At 49.3% G+C, this 18,590-nt stretch overlaps 3 protein-coding genes across 12 annotated transcripts; 2 read left to right on the top strand and 1 right to left on the bottom strand.

Annotated features, from left to right (window-relative positions):
- The first annotated feature begins 45 nt into the window (after positions 1–45).
- SRSF2 (serine and arginine rich splicing factor 2) lies at positions 46–3,557 on the top strand. Of its 6 annotated transcripts, none has more exons than XR_006268192.1 (4): positions 46–929; positions 1,154–1,464; positions 2,473–2,581; positions 3,092–3,557. XR_006268192.1 is itself a non-coding variant. In XM_043461854.1 (3 exons), exons 1-2 carry the CDS (start codon positions 568–570, stop codon positions 1,455–1,457), a joined length of 666 nt encoding a protein of 221 aa, XP_043317789.1. In that variant the 5' UTR covers positions 46–567; the 3' UTR covers positions 1,458–1,464; positions 2,473–3,557. The 6 variants fall into 6 exon arrangements, 2 of the variants coding, with proteins under 2 accessions (XP_043317789.1, XP_043317797.1); XR_006268191.1 differs by adding an exon at positions 1,737–1,840 and having other exon boundaries at positions 2,473–3,557; XR_006268194.1 differs by having other exon boundaries at positions 1,154–1,840.
- METTL23 (methyltransferase like 23) lies at positions 2,155–9,321 on the bottom strand. 3 transcript variants are annotated; one of them, XM_043461891.1, is made up of 5 exons: positions 8,936–9,321; positions 6,232–6,336; positions 4,660–4,897; positions 4,490–4,574; positions 2,155–4,155 (listed from the first exon to the last, which is right to left on the bottom strand). In XM_043461891.1, exons 2-5 carry the CDS (start codon positions 6,313–6,315, stop codon positions 3,981–3,983), a joined length of 582 nt encoding a protein of 193 aa, XP_043317826.1. In that variant the 5' UTR covers positions 6,316–6,336; positions 8,936–9,321; the 3' UTR covers positions 2,155–3,980. The 3 variants fall into 3 exon arrangements, with proteins under 3 accessions (XP_043317826.1, XP_043317836.1, XP_043317846.1); XM_043461901.1 differs by having other exon boundaries at positions 9,240–9,307; XM_043461911.1 differs by lacking the exon at positions 8,936–9,321 and having other exon boundaries at positions 6,249–6,320.
- Positions 9,322–9,492: 171 nt separating this feature from the next.
- Positions 9,493–17,946, top strand: JMJD6 (jumonji domain containing 6, arginine demethylase and lysine hydroxylase). 3 transcript variants are annotated; one of them, XM_043461783.1, is made up of 7 exons: positions 9,493–9,837; positions 10,370–10,758; positions 11,583–11,869; positions 12,722–12,857; positions 14,155–14,293; positions 14,987–15,114; positions 16,503–17,946. In XM_043461783.1, the coding sequence occupies exons 1-7, from the start codon at positions 9,709–9,711 to the stop codon at positions 16,537–16,539; spliced, it is 1,245 nt and encodes a 414-aa protein (XP_043317718.1). In that variant the 5' UTR covers positions 9,493–9,708; the 3' UTR covers positions 16,540–17,946. The 3 variants fall into 3 exon arrangements, 2 of the variants coding, with proteins under 2 accessions (XP_043317718.1, XP_043317726.1); XR_006268186.1 differs by lacking the exon at positions 16,503–17,946 and adding an exon at positions 13,343–13,436 and having other exon boundaries at positions 9,508–9,837; XM_043461791.1 differs by lacking the exon at positions 16,503–17,946 and having other exon boundaries at positions 9,513–9,837; positions 14,987–15,381.
- The last annotated feature ends 644 nt before the right edge of the window (positions 17,947–18,590 follow it).

The following is an 18,590-nucleotide window of genomic DNA, read 5'->3' as shown; positions in this document are numbered from 1 at the left end:
GCTGACATCCCAACAGAAAGCTGCGAGATTAGAAACTGGCAAGAAAAGAAGGCGGAGCCCAGCAGGGGAGCCCCTCCCTTTCCTCCTGTCACAACGGGCCTCGCAGCCGGAAGGAGCGTTTCGCGGGCTTTCCAACTGCCAGCCAATCCCGCTCCCCCTCCCAGCAGCAGTGACTCCGCGCTTTTCCACCCGCCCGCCGACTCTGCGCAAGCGCGTCGGACAGGGGCGGGGCGCGCGGCCGGGACGTTGAGGGGCGGGGTGTGATGAGCCAATCAGAAGATTCATTTCCGGGTGGCGCGGGCGCCATTTTGTGAGGAGGGATATAAACGGGCGCTGCAGCCGCCGCCGGCCCAGTTGCTTCTCTGGTGGAGTCGGTTGGGTTCGTCTATTATAGAGTTTTCCAGTTCCACCTTTCCAAACGTCTCCACGCGGAAACCAACCGCCAGGAAAGAGGCGCGGCGTCGAGCCGAGCTAACCTGAGGAAACCGCTGCCGCTGTAGCCGAGCGCGCGGGCCCGCCGGGGCATTAGTTCGTCGGCGCGCAGCCCCGGCCCGACTCTCCAGAGCCATGAGTTACGGTCGCCCGCCTCCCGATGTGGAGGGCATGACCTCCCTCAAGGTGGATAACCTAACCTACCGCACCTCGCCCGACACCCTGAGGCGCGTGTTCGAGAAATACGGGCGCGTCGGCGACGTGTACATCCCGCGGGACCGCTACACCAAGGAGTCCCGCGGCTTCGCCTTCGTCCGCTTCCACGACAAGCGCGACGCCGAGGACGCCATGGATGCCATGGACGGAGCCGTACTGGACGGCCGCGAGCTGCGGGTGCAGATGGCGCGCTACGGCCGCCCCCCGGATTCACACCATAGCCGCCGGGGCCCCCCACCCCGCAGGTACGGGGGCGGCGGCTACGGACGTCGGAGCCGCAGGTAAGCAGGCGGGCGTCGCGGCCAGGGCTCCGGGAGGGCCTGGCTGACTCACAAAGGCCTACGGGGACACGTGGTGGCGGTCGGGCCGAGTCGGCGGGGCGCGGGAGGGCGGGGACCGGGGCTCGCGACCAGGGAAATGGCGTCTGGGCGTCTGGCGGCGAGATAATGGCGGCCTGGGCGGGCGGGGCCGCCGAACCCTGACGCGCCGCCGTCCCTGTCCGCAGCCCTAGGCGGCGTCGCCGCAGCAGATCCCGGAGTCGGAGCCGGTCCAGGTCCCGGAGTCGATCTCGCTACAGCCGCTCCAAGTCCCGGTCCCGCACTCGCTCAAGATCGCGATCCACCTCCAAGTCCAGATCGGCGCGAAGATCCAAGTCCAAGTCCTCGTCGGTCTCCAGATCTCGCTCGCGATCCAGATCCAGGTCTAGGTCCAGGAGTCCTCCACCCGTGTCCAAGAGGGAATCCAAATCCAGGTCGCGATCTAAGAGCCCTCCCAAGTCTCCGGAAGAGGAAGGAGCGGTGTCCTCTTAAGCAAATGGTAAGGTTTGCGCGACTCCGAGACTTCACGGCCGGAATTCAGAAATGGGGTTTGGAGTAGTTTTGTTCCGTATTAACATAAAAATGGCTCCTGATGTTAAGAGTACTACTCTGAGCTAACTCAGCTTTGGGAGTTATACTGAAGAGGGGTCTGCAGAAAGGATGTGTATAAAGCTTAGATAATGGCTGTTTCGTGAACTGTTTTGAGACCTATTAATGAAAATGACTATTTCTTGCTGTTTTTATCCAACGTCTGCATTTTCCCCTTTAAAGCTGCGGTCTCCTGTTTGATAAAAGAATATTGGCCAGTATTGCAGATTTTAACTGATTTGGCTGATCCTCCAGGGACCAGTTTCTGTGGGCGTGTATTGGAGCAGGTTTGTCTTTAAATGTTAAAGATGCACTATCCTCTTAGAGAAAACAATCAGTTCAACTATTGTTGTACTGACTGGGACTTCATATTCTAATGGATGTGGCAAAATTGCGGAAAAGAAGCAATGAACTTTCGGAACCAAAAGTTTACAGGTATTGATTGCACTGGGTGGGGAAAGGATAGTGTGTCTTTAACTCTCAAATTGTTTGGTCCTATTTTTTAAAAGGAAAGGGCCCTAAGTAGCTCAGATGTTAAAGCATTCTAAAATGCCAATGGTTTCATTTGAAAACTAAAAACTTAAAATATATTGACTAATTGTTTTGTTTGGATACAGCCCAACCCCCTCCCCCTCCTTTTTTTTTTTTTTTTCTTTTTTCTTCTCCCCCCTTACCATTTTTCACCTTGGTCATTTGGCCAAAAATACATAACATAAACACACGTTTTTAGTGCTGATGGTAACCTTTGTGAAATTTTCCTAATTGGGCCTTAAAAAAACGGATAATGGCTGGTTGGAACCTTTCTGTAACCTATTGGTTTCACCAGATCCTTAGTAAGTACTGAAATTGAAACCATGTGCACTTTTGGTGATTTTGTTATAATGGAAGGTAAACTGAGCTTGTTTCTTTTCAAACCTAGATGTGTCGACAAGCAACATAAAGGAGGACTTGGGGGAAAGGACCACTTACTCGGTAGTACTCAGTCCATCAGAAGAGTCCTTGGAACAAGCAACTGGCTATTGAAAAAGGTTATTTTGTAACATTTTGTCTAACTTTTTACTTGTTTTAAGCTTTGCCTCAGGTGGCAAACTCATTTTATGTGCCATTTTTTGCTGTTATTCAAATTTCTTGTAATTTAGTAAGGTGAACGACTTCAGATTTCATTATTGACTTGGATATTTGAGGTAAATTTTCCTTTTTGTTTATATAGTGCTGACTTTTTTTGTTTGGAATTAAACAGATTGGTAACCTAATTTGTGGCCTCCTGACTTTTAAGGAAACCTGTGCAGCCATTACACACAGCCTAAAGCTGTCAAGAGATTGACTCAACATTGCCTTCCTACCTTAAAATTAAAAACCTACAAAAGTTGGTGTAAATTTATTTGTATATGTTATTTACCTTCAGGTCTAAATGGTAAACAGAACCCAAATTTGTATAAAGACTTTTCAGGTGAAAAGACTTGATTTTTATTTTTTTGGGAAGGATTGTTTACCAAACACAATTCTAATCTCTTCTCTTATGTATTTTTGTGCACTAGGCGCAGTTGTGTAGCAGTTGAGTAATGCTGGTTAGCTGTTAAGGTGGCGTGTTGCAGTGCAGAGTGCTTGGCTGTTTCCTGTTTTCTCCTGATTGCTCCTGTGTAAAGATGCCTTGTCGTGCAGAAACAAATGGCTGTCCAGTTTATTAAAATGCCTGACAACTGCACTTCCAGTCACCCGGGCCTTGCATATAAATAATGGAGCATACAGTGAGCACATCTAGCGATGATAAATACACCTTTTTTTTTTCTTCTTCTTCTTCTTCTTCCCCCCCAAAATGGTAAATCTGATCATCTTCATGTACGAACTTAAAATATGGAAAATGTTAAGGAAGCAAACAAATGGTTTGTAATTTTGTAAGTACTTATAACATGGTGTATCTTTTTGCTCATGAATATTCTGTACTATAGCCATTGTTTCTGTAGTTTAATTAAAACGTTTTCTTGGTGTTAGCTTTTCTCAGAATATGTGTTGGTCTTTTTTCCCCTCCCATTTATTTGAAAGACCTGTGCAGTTACCTTGTGAATGTTACTGACTGTAAAGAATGAAAGTGAATGTTTGGTAGTTGATTTCCCCTCCCCCCCAAGTTAAAAAGTGGAAATGGTAGTTCAGCACCCACTCTCCTCAATGCTCTAAGGTAGCACTTTGTTAAAAGGTGAAATACCACCTTCTTATAACCTAATATATGCCCTATTTTAATAATTTAGGAACAATCCAGGTCCTTTTTCTTAGTTTTAATTTTTGTCTTAATATGTGACCCATCACAATCTAAAGCCAGCAGATCTGACCATCTTCAAACCCACTGTACTCAAGAAGCTGAAGTGGTCTGAGTCACATAGTTGTCTTGCCAGGTTGCTAAGCAGTATTGACATTGTCCCAAAACAGTTTTTAGGTGTAATTCAGATTGTCCTTTGCAAAGGAGATGACCAGCATTTCAACAGTATGTCTTCCTGGAAGGGCAGATTCTGCTATATCATCTTTGTCTGCACCAAAAGATTCCAGAGGAATGTGGACACACTTCATGTCCCACTTGTAGAGCAAAGCTTCAAGTGACCAGTCAGCACTGAAAAAAAATAAATTACTTTTAAAAACTGAGCTTTTCTTGTTTTGCTTTAGATATGTTCTCATTTTATCCTTAAGTTAGACACTGAATGAGTAGTAAGGCTTGCATTAACTTTTAATAAAACGGAGTAAACCAGGATTATTCAGGCTTACCTTCTTTTTTTCCATTTTTTATTTTTATTAGTTGGAGGCTAATTACTTTACAATATTGTAGTGGTTTTTGCCATACACTGACATGAATCAGCCATGGATTTACATGTGCTCCCCATCCCGATCCCCCCTCCTGCCTCCCTCTCCCTCCCATCCCTCTGGGTCTTCCTAGTGCACCAGCTTACCTTCTTACCTGGTAAGTAGACCACAATTTGACTTTGGGGTTCTTCTGCATCAAAAAGTAAACTGTAGTTAGAATGTCCTCAAAGTCTAGGAAGAAAAGACTTCTTAATAGACTTTTAATTCCATTGTATCTCTGGTTAAATTGAATACTGAGAAGGAAAAAAAGGTTTACCTTCTGGTTCAAAGAATACATCAGATGCAAGAATGATGTCTTGTGGTGGTAGAGCCAGAAGATCCCGAGATACATGACCCCACGTGAGTCCTACAACATGGACCTGAGGCAGATTATTCATTTGGCAGCTTTGCTGACAGATTTCTAGGCAGTGAGGCAACTCTGAACTGTCTGACAGTGTAACTTCAGCACCACATTTTGCAGCCACAATTCCTGGAAGGCTCACTCCAGCACCAATCTGAAAACAAGTTTAAAGGTTTTGCTTAGAACTGCAACAAGCTGTGGATCTTGGCAAATGGTTCTCATTTCATGCTTGCATTGGCCTTTACAGGGTCAATGTGTAAATTTGAATTTTCCATGTCTATAAAACACCATCATTCAACACTGCTGTACTATGTGGAGCTTCCTTTAAACTTGTCATGACAGTTCTAACTGGGTCAAAGGAGTTGGTCTATTTCAGCATTTTAAAGGGCCCTCAACTCTGCAACTACAGGCTTGAACTGGGAGGGTCTGTAACTAGGACTCTGCAATCCAGTTGAGTCCGGGATGTGGGAACAACCACTTGTTTTATGTGGATTTTCAGTTTTGTGCAGGGTGGGAGCTCCAATCACTGAGCTGTTAAAGGATCAACCATTTCCAAATGGGAGCATATCTTGAGCAGTTACATTGTTTAGGATGTCCAGGGCATTATAGCACTACAGTGACCTTCAGTCACTTTCAGTTCTCATGATCTATAAGGAGTTCCTAATTATGACACCAGGTCTCTAGAAGCTCAGTGGGTGACTTGAATGTACAACCAGCCATTAAGTTACTAAATTTTAAATAGCTTTTAAACGGCTAAAGCCTGACAGGTCTTCAGCATGACTTTACTTGAGGGGATTTTTCCAGTTGGGTCTTTTTTTTTCCAGTTGGGTCTTTTAGAGCAGCAAAGAACTTAAACATACTCACTTTGCATAATACCAAAAAGCCCCTTCATAAACATTATTATTGCTATGGATTGAAACATGCTTCCTGTTCAAGGATCAGCACTGAAGATTCCGGACCTTTTTTGAGTAGCTAAAAACCATCACTACTTTGAGCCCAAATTATGCACCAAATGCCTTCATTTCATTTATATGCTTTTGCAAAAGTTAGGAGGTGTCCTTAAGCTGATTTGTCTTCAGCCTTTGGGTTTAAGCATAGTACCATTTCTGCAAATGACTTAAGTTTACTTCTGTAAGCCTTCAGCAGTCTTAAGCCAGGTGGAGTAGAGAGAAAGCACCGGATACATCTTAAAACTAACCTCAAGATCTCCAAAGATGAAAGCCATTTTTCGAGAAAGGCTGCAAGGTATAGCAGAGCCTGGATGACCCTGTTGGGACACCCCAGAAAGATGGCCTCAAAGACTGCTTCCATGCCAAGATTCCTTAAGATTAGTCAATGGGTTTCACTTACACTTTAAAAAGTGTTTTTAACTTACCTCCCATGGAGGCTGGGCACGTCATCCCTGACTTAAAAATATCTAACAAAACCCAATAACCAGCATACAGATTTATAATCTAGGATTTTTGCAAACCTCAAGGGCACTTTTACCTCTAAGACAGCCTTGCCTGGCAGAGATCCTCTGTGAAACCACAGGTACTGGGCCAGGACCACAGCACAGGGCCAAACATACATTCCATATTGAAGATGCAGGACCTGAAAAGGAATTTTTTGTATGCCGTAAATAACATGCTGGAAGTCAGAATATTTATACAGCAATTACTGAGTGCCTGGCACTGGCATCCATTACAAAAACGACAATTCCCTGTTCTCCAGTTTACATCCTATGGGTGGGGAAGTGAAGTGAAAGTTGCTCAGCCATGTCTGACTCTGCAACCCCTGGACTATAGTCCATGGAACTGTCCAGGCCAGAATACTGGAGTGGGTAGCCTATGCCTTCTCCAGTGGATCTTTCCGACCTAGGAATTGAACCAGGGTCTCCTGTATTGCAGGTGGATTCTTTTACCAACTGAGCCATCAGAGAAGCACCTTGGGTGGGGGAGAGGGAATATAAATCTATAATGCAATGTGATAAGCACTTTTTTTTCCTTTTTTTTTTTGTGATAAGCATTCTTCATAATTCACTTATTCAACTAGAATTTATCCAGGGCCTGAGTGGCTTAGTGGCTATTTTAGGCTGAGGATATAACTCATGGTGTGTGTGTGTGTGTGTGTGTGTGTGTGTGTATCTTACTGTGGAGAGAGAACAAGTAAGCAAATATTTTTGGTAATAATTGTGTGTGTGTGTGTGTATCTTACTGTGAAGAGACAACAAGTAAGCAAATATTTTTGGTAGTAATAGTGTGTGTGTGTGTGTGTGTGTGTGTATCTCACTGTGGAGAGACAACAAGCAAGCAAATATTTTTGGTAATACTACTGCCAGCACAATGTACCAGGGTGATGTGAGAGTAATGGGGGTGGGCAGTGACCACAAGGTGGTTGCTCAAGATAGGGAGACAGGATGATTCAGGCAAAGGCCAAGGCCTCTCCCAGGGCCCTCTCCCTGGCAGTGTGGGCCTGAGGGCTGGAGGTAGGGTTGCATAGTACAAGCATAGGTCAGAGGGAAAGCAAAGACCAGACATGTGGTGCCTTGTAGGCCACAGGAAGTTTAGCTTTTTATTTAAGTGCAGTGAGAAGATACTGGAGGGTTTTAAGCTAGGTATAACCTGGTAATGGGCTTCCCTGGTGGCTCAGATGGTAAAGAAGCCATCTGCAATGCAGAAGGCCAGGCTTTGATCCCTGGGTTGGGAAGATCCCCTGGAGAAGGAAATGGTTACCCACTTCAGTACTCTTGCTGGGAAATTGCATGGACAGAGGAGGTCGGCGGGCTACAGCCCATGAGGTCACAAAGAGACACAACTAAGCGACAGAACAAGCACGAACGTGCTAATGCTAAGGAGGAACAGGGTGGTTCTAGGATGACACCTCAGATGAGGTCTGAGTAGACCTGAGTCCTGGAGTTAGGAAGGCTGGCAACTTGTAAAGCCTTTGGGGAGGCACTGAATTATGAGCATGGTATTTAGGGAGGCAAGGTAACAGCTCACAACTCTGGAATAAGCCTGCCTGAGTTCAAACTTGAGAAATGTAATTTATCAATACTAGCTGTGTGACCTCACTCAAGTTACTTAACCTGTGCTTCAGTTTCCTCAACTGCAAAACACTATTTTCACAGAATGTCAGAAAAATTCAATGAAAACTTGTTCGTACAAAGTATACAAAGTTAGTGACTGTTAAACTGCAAAACTGCAAGTCTTTCTGTTTCCTAACGGTGCGCCTCCCAGGGTGATAGGCTGAAAAGGTAAAAATATAAAAAGTGAAGGAACTGAAGGTCTGAATGTAATCATTCAATACACTCAACAGAGATATTAGTGCTTAGGCTGCACTTGCCCATTGAAATGGCCCACTTTTGTCTGTGGAGTGTGTTTCTAAACAAACGCACTTCTTACCTAAAAAAATATTCTAGGTGTGAATAAAACAAAAATGCCTGCCCTGGTGGATTTTGCCCAGGAGTACAGTGAAGGAGTTCTAATCTGAAGTGAGTTATCCAAATTTAGGTAATTAAAAAAAAAAAAAAAGACATATCTTCAACAATACCCCAATAAAACATTTTTTAAATTAAAGGTGTATTTTTTCACAAGGTGTATCTTCATCCACTTCCTAAACTTGGGAAGAAATCGAAAGGGGAATTTTAACACGAAGGCTCTTAGAGACTGCCAGAAATGGATTCCACTCCTTCAACTCCAGCATACAACTCCTCTTAACCTGTTTCTCATATTCAAAACCGTTAATGCCAATGTCTACCCCACCAGCTGCTGTTAAAATCAAATGAAACACTGCAACGTGAAAGTGCTTTGAAAAACCGGACGCATAAAAAAATATGTAATTGCTATTGAGAATCTGGGGGCAGCCATGAGCTGAAAGGAAGCAAGGCCAAGCCCCAGAAACTTTGATTAGTGAGAGTTGGAATCCCCTCCCAGATAAATCTCAATTAACACGCCCTTCAACAAGATTATAAAAACTAGGTGTCAAGAATGTCACTTTTCCAGCAAGAAATAATTAGGTATGGAGAAGTTCCCCTTCTCGACATTTAACCTGCCAAAAGGCTTCATACCAAACCGTTTGGCTCTGCGGGTTCACCCGAAGGCGGAATGAAAAAGCCCCTGACCCCCTCCCCTATACCCCTCCCTACAGCCCCAGGCCGGCTGAGACACACTATTGCTCTAAGGCGCTTCCCGGCAGGTGCCTTGACACGCACCTGCGGGACGCACACCTCCAGTACGGCCCCCTCATCTCCCAGACCCGGCCCCTCCGAGAACCGAAAGCGCTGGGCCCGGACCACTTGCCCTCGGAGGCCACCCTCGTCCGAAGAGGAGTCGGTGGCCTCCGTGCGGGCCGGGAGCAGGGGAGGGCGCCGGGCCGCCAGGCTGCCAAGCTGCACGCGCGAGGGCCCCCGGGCCGGCTCGGGCCGTCTCCCCGGAGCACGTCAGGTCGCTACTACCCGACAGCAAGCGGGGGAAGCACCCCTCGAGCGACGAAACGACCATGCAGCGAGAACAGACCCCCACACCAGGCAAACGAGACAGAAAACAGGTGGAGCGGGCGGATAGCCGGCCGGAAGAAGGCCAAAAAAGACACTGTGCGCTGCCGGAAGTGACGAACCGGAAGCGGGCGCGGGAGAGGCGGAGCCGCAACGAAGAGGTAACACGACTGGGCTGACCTTCCCAACATGGCGGAGATCCTGCCTGTGTGAGGGCTGGACCCGGAGACGCGGAGGCCAATGGCTTATCGCGAGAGGCCGGAGGGCGGGGAAGACGACAGCTACTGGTCCAACCGGAGGCTCGGGAGGTGGTTAGGGAGTGAATCTTCTGGAAAGCGACTTTAAAGGCGCCGGGCCGAAGCGAAGGGCGATTTGGTGCTGCCGTCGCCCGAACCTGGGTGTGTGTGTGCGGGGAGGGGGGCGGCGCATTGGTGGCAGGAAGCGAGCTGCGCCGAGGTTGTCGCGGAACCAGCTGGTGGTGACCCTGCAGGATGAACCACAAGAGCAAGAAGCGGATCCGCGAGGCCAAGCGGAGTGCGCGGCCGGAGCTGAAGGACTCGCTGGACTGGACCCGGCACAACTACTACGAGAGCTTCCCGCTGAACCCGGCGGCCGTGGCGGTAAGCGGGCCGCGATCGCGGGCCGGGCGGACCACGGGCATCCTCCGGGGGCTGTGCGCACCTCTCCCGGGACCGGGGTCCGCCAGCCGCCCAGCGCTGTGCCCGGAGTTCCGATGGGCTCGCCCGCACCCCGCGGAGGTCGGGGTCGTCGGCGCCCGTTCCAGGGCGGGCCTCCTTTCTCCTCGCCGCAGCCGCGCCTGCCGGGGGCAGCTGGAGCCCCACGCCCTTGACACCCTCCACGAGGCCTGTCACCCCTGCACCCCTTTTGGGCGGCGGGGCCATAGGGGACTTGGGCGTCCAAGGCCACGAGTGGGAGACGCGAAGCCCCGCTTGCCTGGTGGGATAGCGGTGGCGCTGCCGTGCCCGAACGCACGCACGTCCTTTCCCCTCCCTACGAGGAGGCAGAACTAGAATCTGGCTCCTTGGGCATGTGATTGCTAGTTGGCTTTGGGGAACACCCTTACCTGCCACTGGGCTTTTCTTTCTCTCTCTTTTTTTTTTTAATTCGATGGGTCTTTTCTGATTCCCTCAGGACAATGTGGAAAGGGCAGACGCTTTACAACTGTCAGTGGAAGAATTTGTGGAGCGATATGAAAGACCGTACAAGCCCGTGGTTCTGCTGAATGCCCAAGAGGGCTGGTCCGCGCAGGAGAAGTGGACTCTGGAGCGCCTCAAAAGGAAATACCGGAACCAGAAGTTCAAGTGTGGGGAGGATAACGACGGGTACTCAGTGAAGATGAAGATGAAATACTACATCGAGTACATGGAGAGCACCCGCGATGACAGCCCCCTTTACATCTTTGACAGCAGCTACGGGGAGCACCCCAAAAGAAGGAAACTTTTGGAAGACTACAAGGTGCCCAAGTTTTTCACCGATGACCTTTTCCAGTATGCGGGGGAGAAGCGCAGGCCCCCTTACAGGTAAATACTGGGCGGTGATGTGGTTATAATCTTGTCTCCAGCAACTAATCTTTTTTCTGAAACAGTGAGTGGTTCTGCCTTGGTTGCTCATGGAACTTAGAGGGCTTCCCATACCTGCCCAGAGCCTCCTGCCTGATGCTGCCTGGGCATCAGATTTCTGAAAGCTCGCTCATGTGACCCAAGCATGCAATCAAAGTTGAACCAGTGATCTGTAAGGGACATTTTATTTTCCCTAAATATTTACTTATCTTGGCTGTGCCAGGTCTTGGTTGCGGCATGCAGGCTCTTTTACGTTGAGGCATGCAGGATTTCGTTCCCTTTTGTTGTTGTTTAGTCGCTCAGTCGTAGCCAACTCTTGTGCCACCCCAGGGACTGTAGCTCTGCAGGCTCCCCTGTCCATGGGATTTCCCAGGGAAAAATGCCGGAGTAGACTGCCATTTCCTACTCCAGGGGATCGGTTCAATCAAACCTGCATCTCCTGCATAGCAGGTGGATTCTCTACTGCTGAGCCACCAAGGAAGCCCCTAGTTCCCTGACTAGGGATCAAACCTGGGCCCCCTCCATTGGGAGCTCGTAGTGTTAGCTACTGGACCACCAGGAAAGTCTCTGTAAGGGACATTTTAATAGCTAAAGTCCAGCAATAAGCCACGTCAATGATTTTTCTGTTAGGGATCAGTCCATGTACAATTTACTCAGCATTTCTGTATATCAGAATTTGCCCAGTTTTCAAAATAACAGTAACATTTGTATAAAACTGAAAGCTGCTTTTGTGGCATATATGTAGTTAAATTACACTGCACATCTTGGATGCTTCCATCCTTTAGGTGGTTTGTGATGGGGCCACCACGCTCTGGAACAGGAATCCACATCGACCCTCTGGGAACCAGTGCCTGGAATGCCTTAGTTCAGGGCCACAAGCGCTGGTGCCTGTTCCCTACCAGCACACCTAGGGAACTCATCAAGGTGACCCGAGAAGAAGGAGGGAACCAGCAAGATGAAGCTATTACCTGGTTTAACATCATCTATCCCCGGACGCAGCTTCCAACCTGGCCACCTGAATTCAAACCCCTGGAAATCTTACAGAAACCAGGAGAGACTGTCTTTGTACCAGGTATAAATGATCCGAAAGTACTTTCTTTGATTTCAGTAATCTGTCATTTTGGAGCACAGTTACATACAGTGAGTCAAAGAAGCCCCTCTGCATGCTGACTCTGGGTGAACTGACTGGGGCCTGCCTCTGACTGTGAGGTGTTGCTGTGTGATGATCTGCTCGGGGGCTGCTGTCCACCTTTCTTGTAGCCTGTGTGTATAATGACTATTGAAAAACTTCTTATCTGCTGGAGTGCCTGTTCATTTTTATTCCTACTAGTTACCCAGTGTCTTTGTGTGTGTTCAGTGACTTGTGCTTATTTCCATAAATGGGGTTTTTGACACAGTGTAGCACTGGGTGGATTGAGTCAGGAAACAGTTACTTAAAAGCCAAGAGGCAGGAAATCCCACACCTGAAAATTACACTTTGTTTTGATAGGTTAAGTGTTGGAATTGAGGGTATTTAAGGTATGCACCCTCCTCCTAGAAACCGGAGAACTTGCTGCCTTTACAGTTTTGGTCACAGCTTTGGATGGTCAGGGCTGGACACATTTATTATGTAAAAGAGCCAGAGAATAAATATTTTAGGCACTGCAGGCCGGATGGTTTCTGTCGTAAGTGCTTAGCTCTGCCCAGGTGGCAGGAAAGCAGGCATGGCCAGGCTCCAGTGAAACTTGACACAAGCAGGTGGTTGGTGGTTCCTGCCTCAGGAGGAGCGTTTACCACACCGGGTCCTGGTTCTCTTAAGACTGTCCCTTGTGGACAGGAATCCCCAGTTTCTGAAGTTTGTGTCACATGTTATGTGAAATTTGTGTTGTAGGGTGATTGTGTGTAGAGCCTGTTCCTGTTTAACTGTTTATTTGTTGGATTTCAGGAGGCTGGTGGCACGTTGTCCTCAATCTTGACACCACCATTGCCATCACCCAGAACTTTGCCAGCAGTACCAACTTCCCTGTTGTCTGGCACAAGACGGTAAGAGGGAGACCAAAGTTGTCGAGGAAATGGTATAGGTGAGAGACATTTTTTTTTTCCTTATTTTTTGCTTTTCTCAAACTTCTACCCCAGTGATACAATGGCAAGAGTCCACTGCTGCTATAACATGTGCTGAGTTTAAATCAGGCCTGAGAACAACTGGGGCTGCAAAACCTCACAGGTAGAAGAAGAGTGGGTCCAAGGTCAGGGCCAGTTCTCAGGAGGCTTGCCCGCCTCAAGGTGACAGGCTCAGACTGCATGTTTGATCAAGGCCAGGTAGTCCCAACAAACAAACACGGTCATAATTGGTATTGTTCCTCATTTTCTGTTTTCGTTTGTTTGGTTTTGGTTTTGGTTTTCCTCAAAGCTAGCTCTAGCAAAGGTAGCCATTTTGTTTGGGTTTGATTTTGGTTGTTTTCTTTTCCTTACTCCAAAAGCTTTACCCCCCATTTGAACTTATTACCTTCAGTTCTCGTGAGTGAGGTGACTGCCCTGGAGACTTAGCTCCTCTGTTTATCCACAGAACAGATACAGCACGGGCAGCGGCAGTGCAAGCCACCCCCAGCCACCCCGTGCCACTGTGTCCCAACCCTGACCTGGAGGGACCAGCTCTCGGGGTAAGAGAGGGATCCCGGCTTGCTCAGTGCTCAGCCTCCCTGCTGAGAGGGCCAGCAAGGGTGGTGGCTTTATTCTCCCCGGACTCTTGGGCGTCCGAGGCCCACTGACTCCATCCCTCAGGCCGCTGCGTACTGCCGTCTGGTCCTTCCAAAAGGCCTTCCCGAACAGTACGTCTTTTGTCCCTGGTTGCAGGGGCCGCCAGATGAGGTCCCTAAGGGGCGGGCTGGCAGCTGCCCCCCGACAGTCCCGTCCAGCTTTACCTTCCAGTGAGGGGGGACCCTCTCCGTCACCCAATGCTTCTTACCTCTCACAAACCTCATTGTTTCTGCTCTTAACAAAAAGAACATTAACCGAGCCCAGCTCCCATCACTGAGCACTGTGCTGTGGAAAGGAGAGGTTAAAAAACATTAGCTAGGAAGGTGCAGGGAAAAGTACGAGGGAGAGAGATGGTTTCTCCCAAGACTAACTCAGGGAAGCGTGGCCTCGTGTGGGCAGCACACGTGGCTGGGCAGCTCAGGAGGTAGCAGCAAGTTGCGTGTGGCTAGTTTTCCTTTCAGGAAAGCCTGAGCAGCAGGGGGGGCTCTTGTCCCCGGCCTGTGGATCCGTGTGTGTCCTCTCCACCGTCCCGGCACATCTAGGAGAGGCAGGGCTCAGCCCTGAGTCTGGGGCTCTGTGGGTGGGTGTCGCCGCACTGAGAGCACGTGTCTCGTCCCTCAGGATCTTGAAGCAGGAGCACCCGGAGTTGGCAGTCCTGGCTGACTCCGTCGACCTGCAGGAATCCACAGGGATCGCCTCCGACAGCTCCAGCGACTCCTCCAGCTCCTCCAGCTCCAGCTCGTCCGACTCAGACTCAGAGGTGAGGCTGCGCTCGCTCCCTGGTCCTCCGCGGCAGGGCACCCTGGAAAAACCAGAGGGGGCTTTCCTGCCTCCTCCCCAGGAGGGAGAGAGGGGGGGTCATGTTTCACCTTCTTCCAAGAACTGCGACTGTCCTCAGTCCTTCTGTGGGGTAAAGTTTGCCCATTTTATAACTCTGAAGGTGTTTGTTAATCATTTAAATAATCACTGGGCTTCCCAGGTGGTGCTAGTGGTAAGGAACCCACCTGCCAATGCAGGAGACAGGAGACACGGGTTCAATACCTGTGTTGGAAAGATCCCCTCAATCCCCTCTAGTATGCTTGCCTGGAGAGTGCCGTGGACAGAAGAGCCTGGCGGGCTATGGTTCATAGGGTCGCAGAGTGTCAGAGGTGACTGAAGCGACTTCACGTGCACACGGCACGCACGCAGAGTGCTCTCTAGGGGTGAGAAGTAGCTGAAGATTCGGTTAGGTAAATGACGCAGGATCACACAGCTGGGGACAGGGGTGTTGGGTTTAAACTCAAGCATTCTCCAGACTGAAAGCCCACGTTGGGAATTTCCGCGGATGGTAAATAATAAACCTAGAGGGAGTTGCCTGGTTTCTGTGGTCAGGACTCTGCTTTCACTGCTGAGGGCCCAGGTTCAATCCCTAGCTGCCTCCGACTGATGCCCTATTTCTCCCTTCCGCGTCCAGTGCGAGTCTGGCTCTGAAGGTGAAGGCACGATGCACCGCAGGAAGAAGAGGCGGACGTGTGGCATGGTGGGGAATGGGGACACCACCTCGCAGGACGACTGCGTGAGCAAAGAGCGCAGCTCCTCCAGGTGACCGCGCGTGCCTGCTGTCTGTGCGCGAGGACGCGTCTGCAGCCTGCAGCAGGGCCCCGGGGCTGCCCGGGGAGGGCCGGCGAAAGCCAGAGAATGAGGACCTCTGGGGCACGGGAGCCGTTCACTCAGTGTTTGCGACAGTAGCTTTCTTCTCCGCTACCGATGCAAATGAACGTGGCTTGTTTTATGCATAAGGGTGAGGATCTGTGTGAATGGTGCCAAGGGAAACCTTGACGTTATTTAATAAAAGTTAAATTCATCTTATATCTTTGAATTTTTTTTTCCTGGAAAACACCAGAACCTCCTCTCATTGCTCTTCTTGCCCTGACCTTAGGAGAAAATACTGACTCTGCTGGCGGGTGGTGGCTGCCCTCGGTGGGGAAATGATGGTTGTTATCACAGTAAAGGGGGAAACGCTGAGAAGTCATCCCCAAACTTCTGAAGAGTCTGAGGTGTGGCCTCCTGCTTTTTCTCCCAGTTTGCCACTGCTCCGTGGAGCACTTGCAGATTATTTAAATAAAATCTTAATCATGTCTCCAGTGGGGTTTTGTTTTTGTGTTAAACCTGAGTGAGGGAATTCCCTGGTGGTCCAGTGGTTAGGACTCTGAGCTTTCACTGCCAGTGGTCTGGGTTCAGTCCCTGAACTTGGGGAACTTAGATCCCACAAGCCTAAACAAATTAAATAAATTATTAAAAAAAAAAAACCCTGAATTGGATCTGAATAAGTTAAAACTTGAGATAAAATCAATAAGCTAAGCTTTTTGCAAGTGGCTCTCCCAGCGCTGCAGTGAAGTGTGGAGACCCTGCTGCGTCCCCGGTCTTTGAGCCCCCGAGCCCTGTTCCACATGCTGCTGGCTGAAGTGTCACCGGGGCGGCACTAAGATGGATGGTTTCTGGGAAGACAGTGAAATCCCGAAGCTCTTGGGATTCTGTCCGAAGGCCCTGCCTGCTGCAGCTGAAGCCCCTGTTACATTCTTTGTGTCTCCAAGCAGCCTAGCACTTGCCTAAATGTGACAGAAATGGAGGACCCCATTCCTTTCTGTCATCTTTTCCTCATTCTCTGGGGTCTGGTTGGAATCCTGTGGGGGGCTATTCGGGTGTCCTAATCAGATGAACTGATCAGACTGGATCACTCATTTCTCAGCCCTAGTTGTCCTTTCCAGCTGTAGATTTCTCTTCTTGCCTTGTTTCTACTGCTGTAGACTTATATCTGCCCCTGGGGTATGACTTTGTATTCATACTTTATAAGGAAAGTCTTTAGAGAAGGCCCTGCTATCCATTTCAGCCCAGGGCCCTGGGGGTTCTGCTTTTAACCTTTCATTCCCCTTTGCAGCAGCCCCTGTTGTCTACCTGCTGATCACAGGTGGTTGTACTTTCCTTGACAGGATTAGGGACACTTGTGGAGGCCGTGCTCACCCCTAAACTGAAGCTCTCCCTGAGGTGGCTCCCGTGGGAGCTGTTGGCAGCCACCCACCTCAGTCTTCCTGTCTTCTGCTCCTACCTTCTCCTTTGTCTTCTCTGAATTTGGATAATCCTCTCTGGCCCAAGCTCATGTCTCCAGTCAAATGCTGTTTTTTCTCTGCTAACTGAGACTAGATTGTCAAGAAGTTAAAAAAAAATTCAGCACGCTCAGTGAAGCCCTGAAGGCCGCCGTGACGTCAGGTGAGAAGCTTCTGTCTCCGCCAACTGCAAGCCTGGAGGGCTGTGATCCTTTGAATGCCTTGTCGCCTTGCTGGTGGTGTTGAGGGACTCCCACCAGCCACATGTGTCTGGCTGCACGCAAGCAGAGACGCCAAGAGTGGTGAGTGGACTCTGAGTTCCGTGTGAACCAGTTATGTAAAAGAAGGACCACGAGGACACCGCCTTCCTGTGTGCCGTCATCCGTCCAGAAATGCATTCGGCAGCAGAAACCTGGCCGGGGGCCAGCGCCACTCACTCACCCACTGCCTAGTGCAGCCTTAGCGTTCGTCACCTTTTCTCCGTGGTCAGAGAGGATGTGAGATTCCAAGGATATTTTCACATGGTGTGTGTTGTGGGGGAAGGATGACACATCGGGCTTGTTGGGTTTATGATCAAAGTGGGAAAGGTGTTCAGTGTGTTGTCATCACAGAACTGAAGTTATAAACAGGACCAGGTTCTTACAAATTTGTCCCCATCTTTCCCACCATGTACGTGATCCCTGAGTCAGAAGCTCTCACTCTCTAAGAGGCTTCATGATTAACAGCTTCATATCCCGGACCTGCAGACATTAGGTGGGCGATCCTGTTAGCAGCCAGGAATAAATGCAGAGGTGGTTCGTCTGGTCTTTGGGATCTGTTTAGGTTTCTAAATAACTCTGGTTTAAATACTTAGAGGTTGACCAGTAGGTTCCATCTCTTGCCCTCTCGATTCACCTGCTTGCATTCATCTGTCTCTAAATTCAATTAAAGTGTTATAAGAGGGGGCTGTCGAGGACACACCCAGTGACAATTTCCAGGTTGGACTGCGGGAGAGAAGGGCACCAGCAGGTGAAGGCAGAGGAGCCTCACCAGCGCCACCAGGCGCAGAGGAGTGTGGCTGTCAACTGGAGTCATGCCCATTGCCACTCAGAATCCTCCCTTAAAGTGGGTATAATCAGGGGAATCCTGTTTACTTGTCTACCGACCAGTTGTCCCTTCCTAACTCCCTGGGTTGGTCATGTGGCTTTACTCTAGAAGGCTGGTCCCCTATTTTGTCTTCGCCCAATTTTCTGCATTTTAAAAGGCCAACCAAAACTCATGTGTGGATTGGATGGAACTTCTGCTCACTTCCTAGTATCAGTCTACCTGTACCCGCGCCCCCCCCCCCCAACACACACACACACACACACACACACACACACACCCTCTGGCTCCAGGGAGTGGCTGTACCTGTGAGTGCTCAGTCACTGAGTGGTATCTGACTCTGTGATCCCATGGACTAGAGCCCTCAGGCTTGTCTGTCCGTGGGATTTCCCAGGCAAGAATACTGGAATGGAGTACCACTCCTTTCTCCAGGGGATCTTCCCAACCCAGGGATTGAACCTGAGTTTTCTGCACTGCAGGCAGATTCTTTACCACTGAGCCACCAGGGAAGCCCAGGAAGTATCTCTAGGGTGAGCGACTCCAGACCCTGAAGGGATCATCCAGAGATCGCGTTCATATCTGAATGGCGTTCCTCCTCCTTTTTAAAAGCTTTTATTGACATCTTCAAAGTGCCTCCTTCTTTTCCCCAGTGTCGCTGCCGGGCTCTCACACTCCTTTTCCTCAAATCCTTACCAACCGCTTCTCCCTCAACTTGAGCGTAAAGGATCAAACCACCGAACAGGCCGCCTGCCACCAGGGGGCGTGGTGGGCATGGTGAAGTGGAAGTTTGGTTGGAGAGACTGGCCACCCAGTTTTACTTCCCCCAATGCCAAAGGTAATTCCTGTTTGATAAACAACATCCAGAAATGAGAGATCCAGCCTGTGTGACAG

This window comes from Cervus canadensis, chromosome 1 (assembly GCF_019320065.1).
Source record: "Cervus canadensis isolate Bull #8, Minnesota chromosome 1, ASM1932006v1, whole genome shotgun sequence".
NCBI lineage: Eukaryota > Metazoa > Chordata > Mammalia > Artiodactyla > Cervidae > Cervus > Cervus canadensis.
This window is presented reverse-complemented; position numbering and strand designations above follow the sequence as displayed.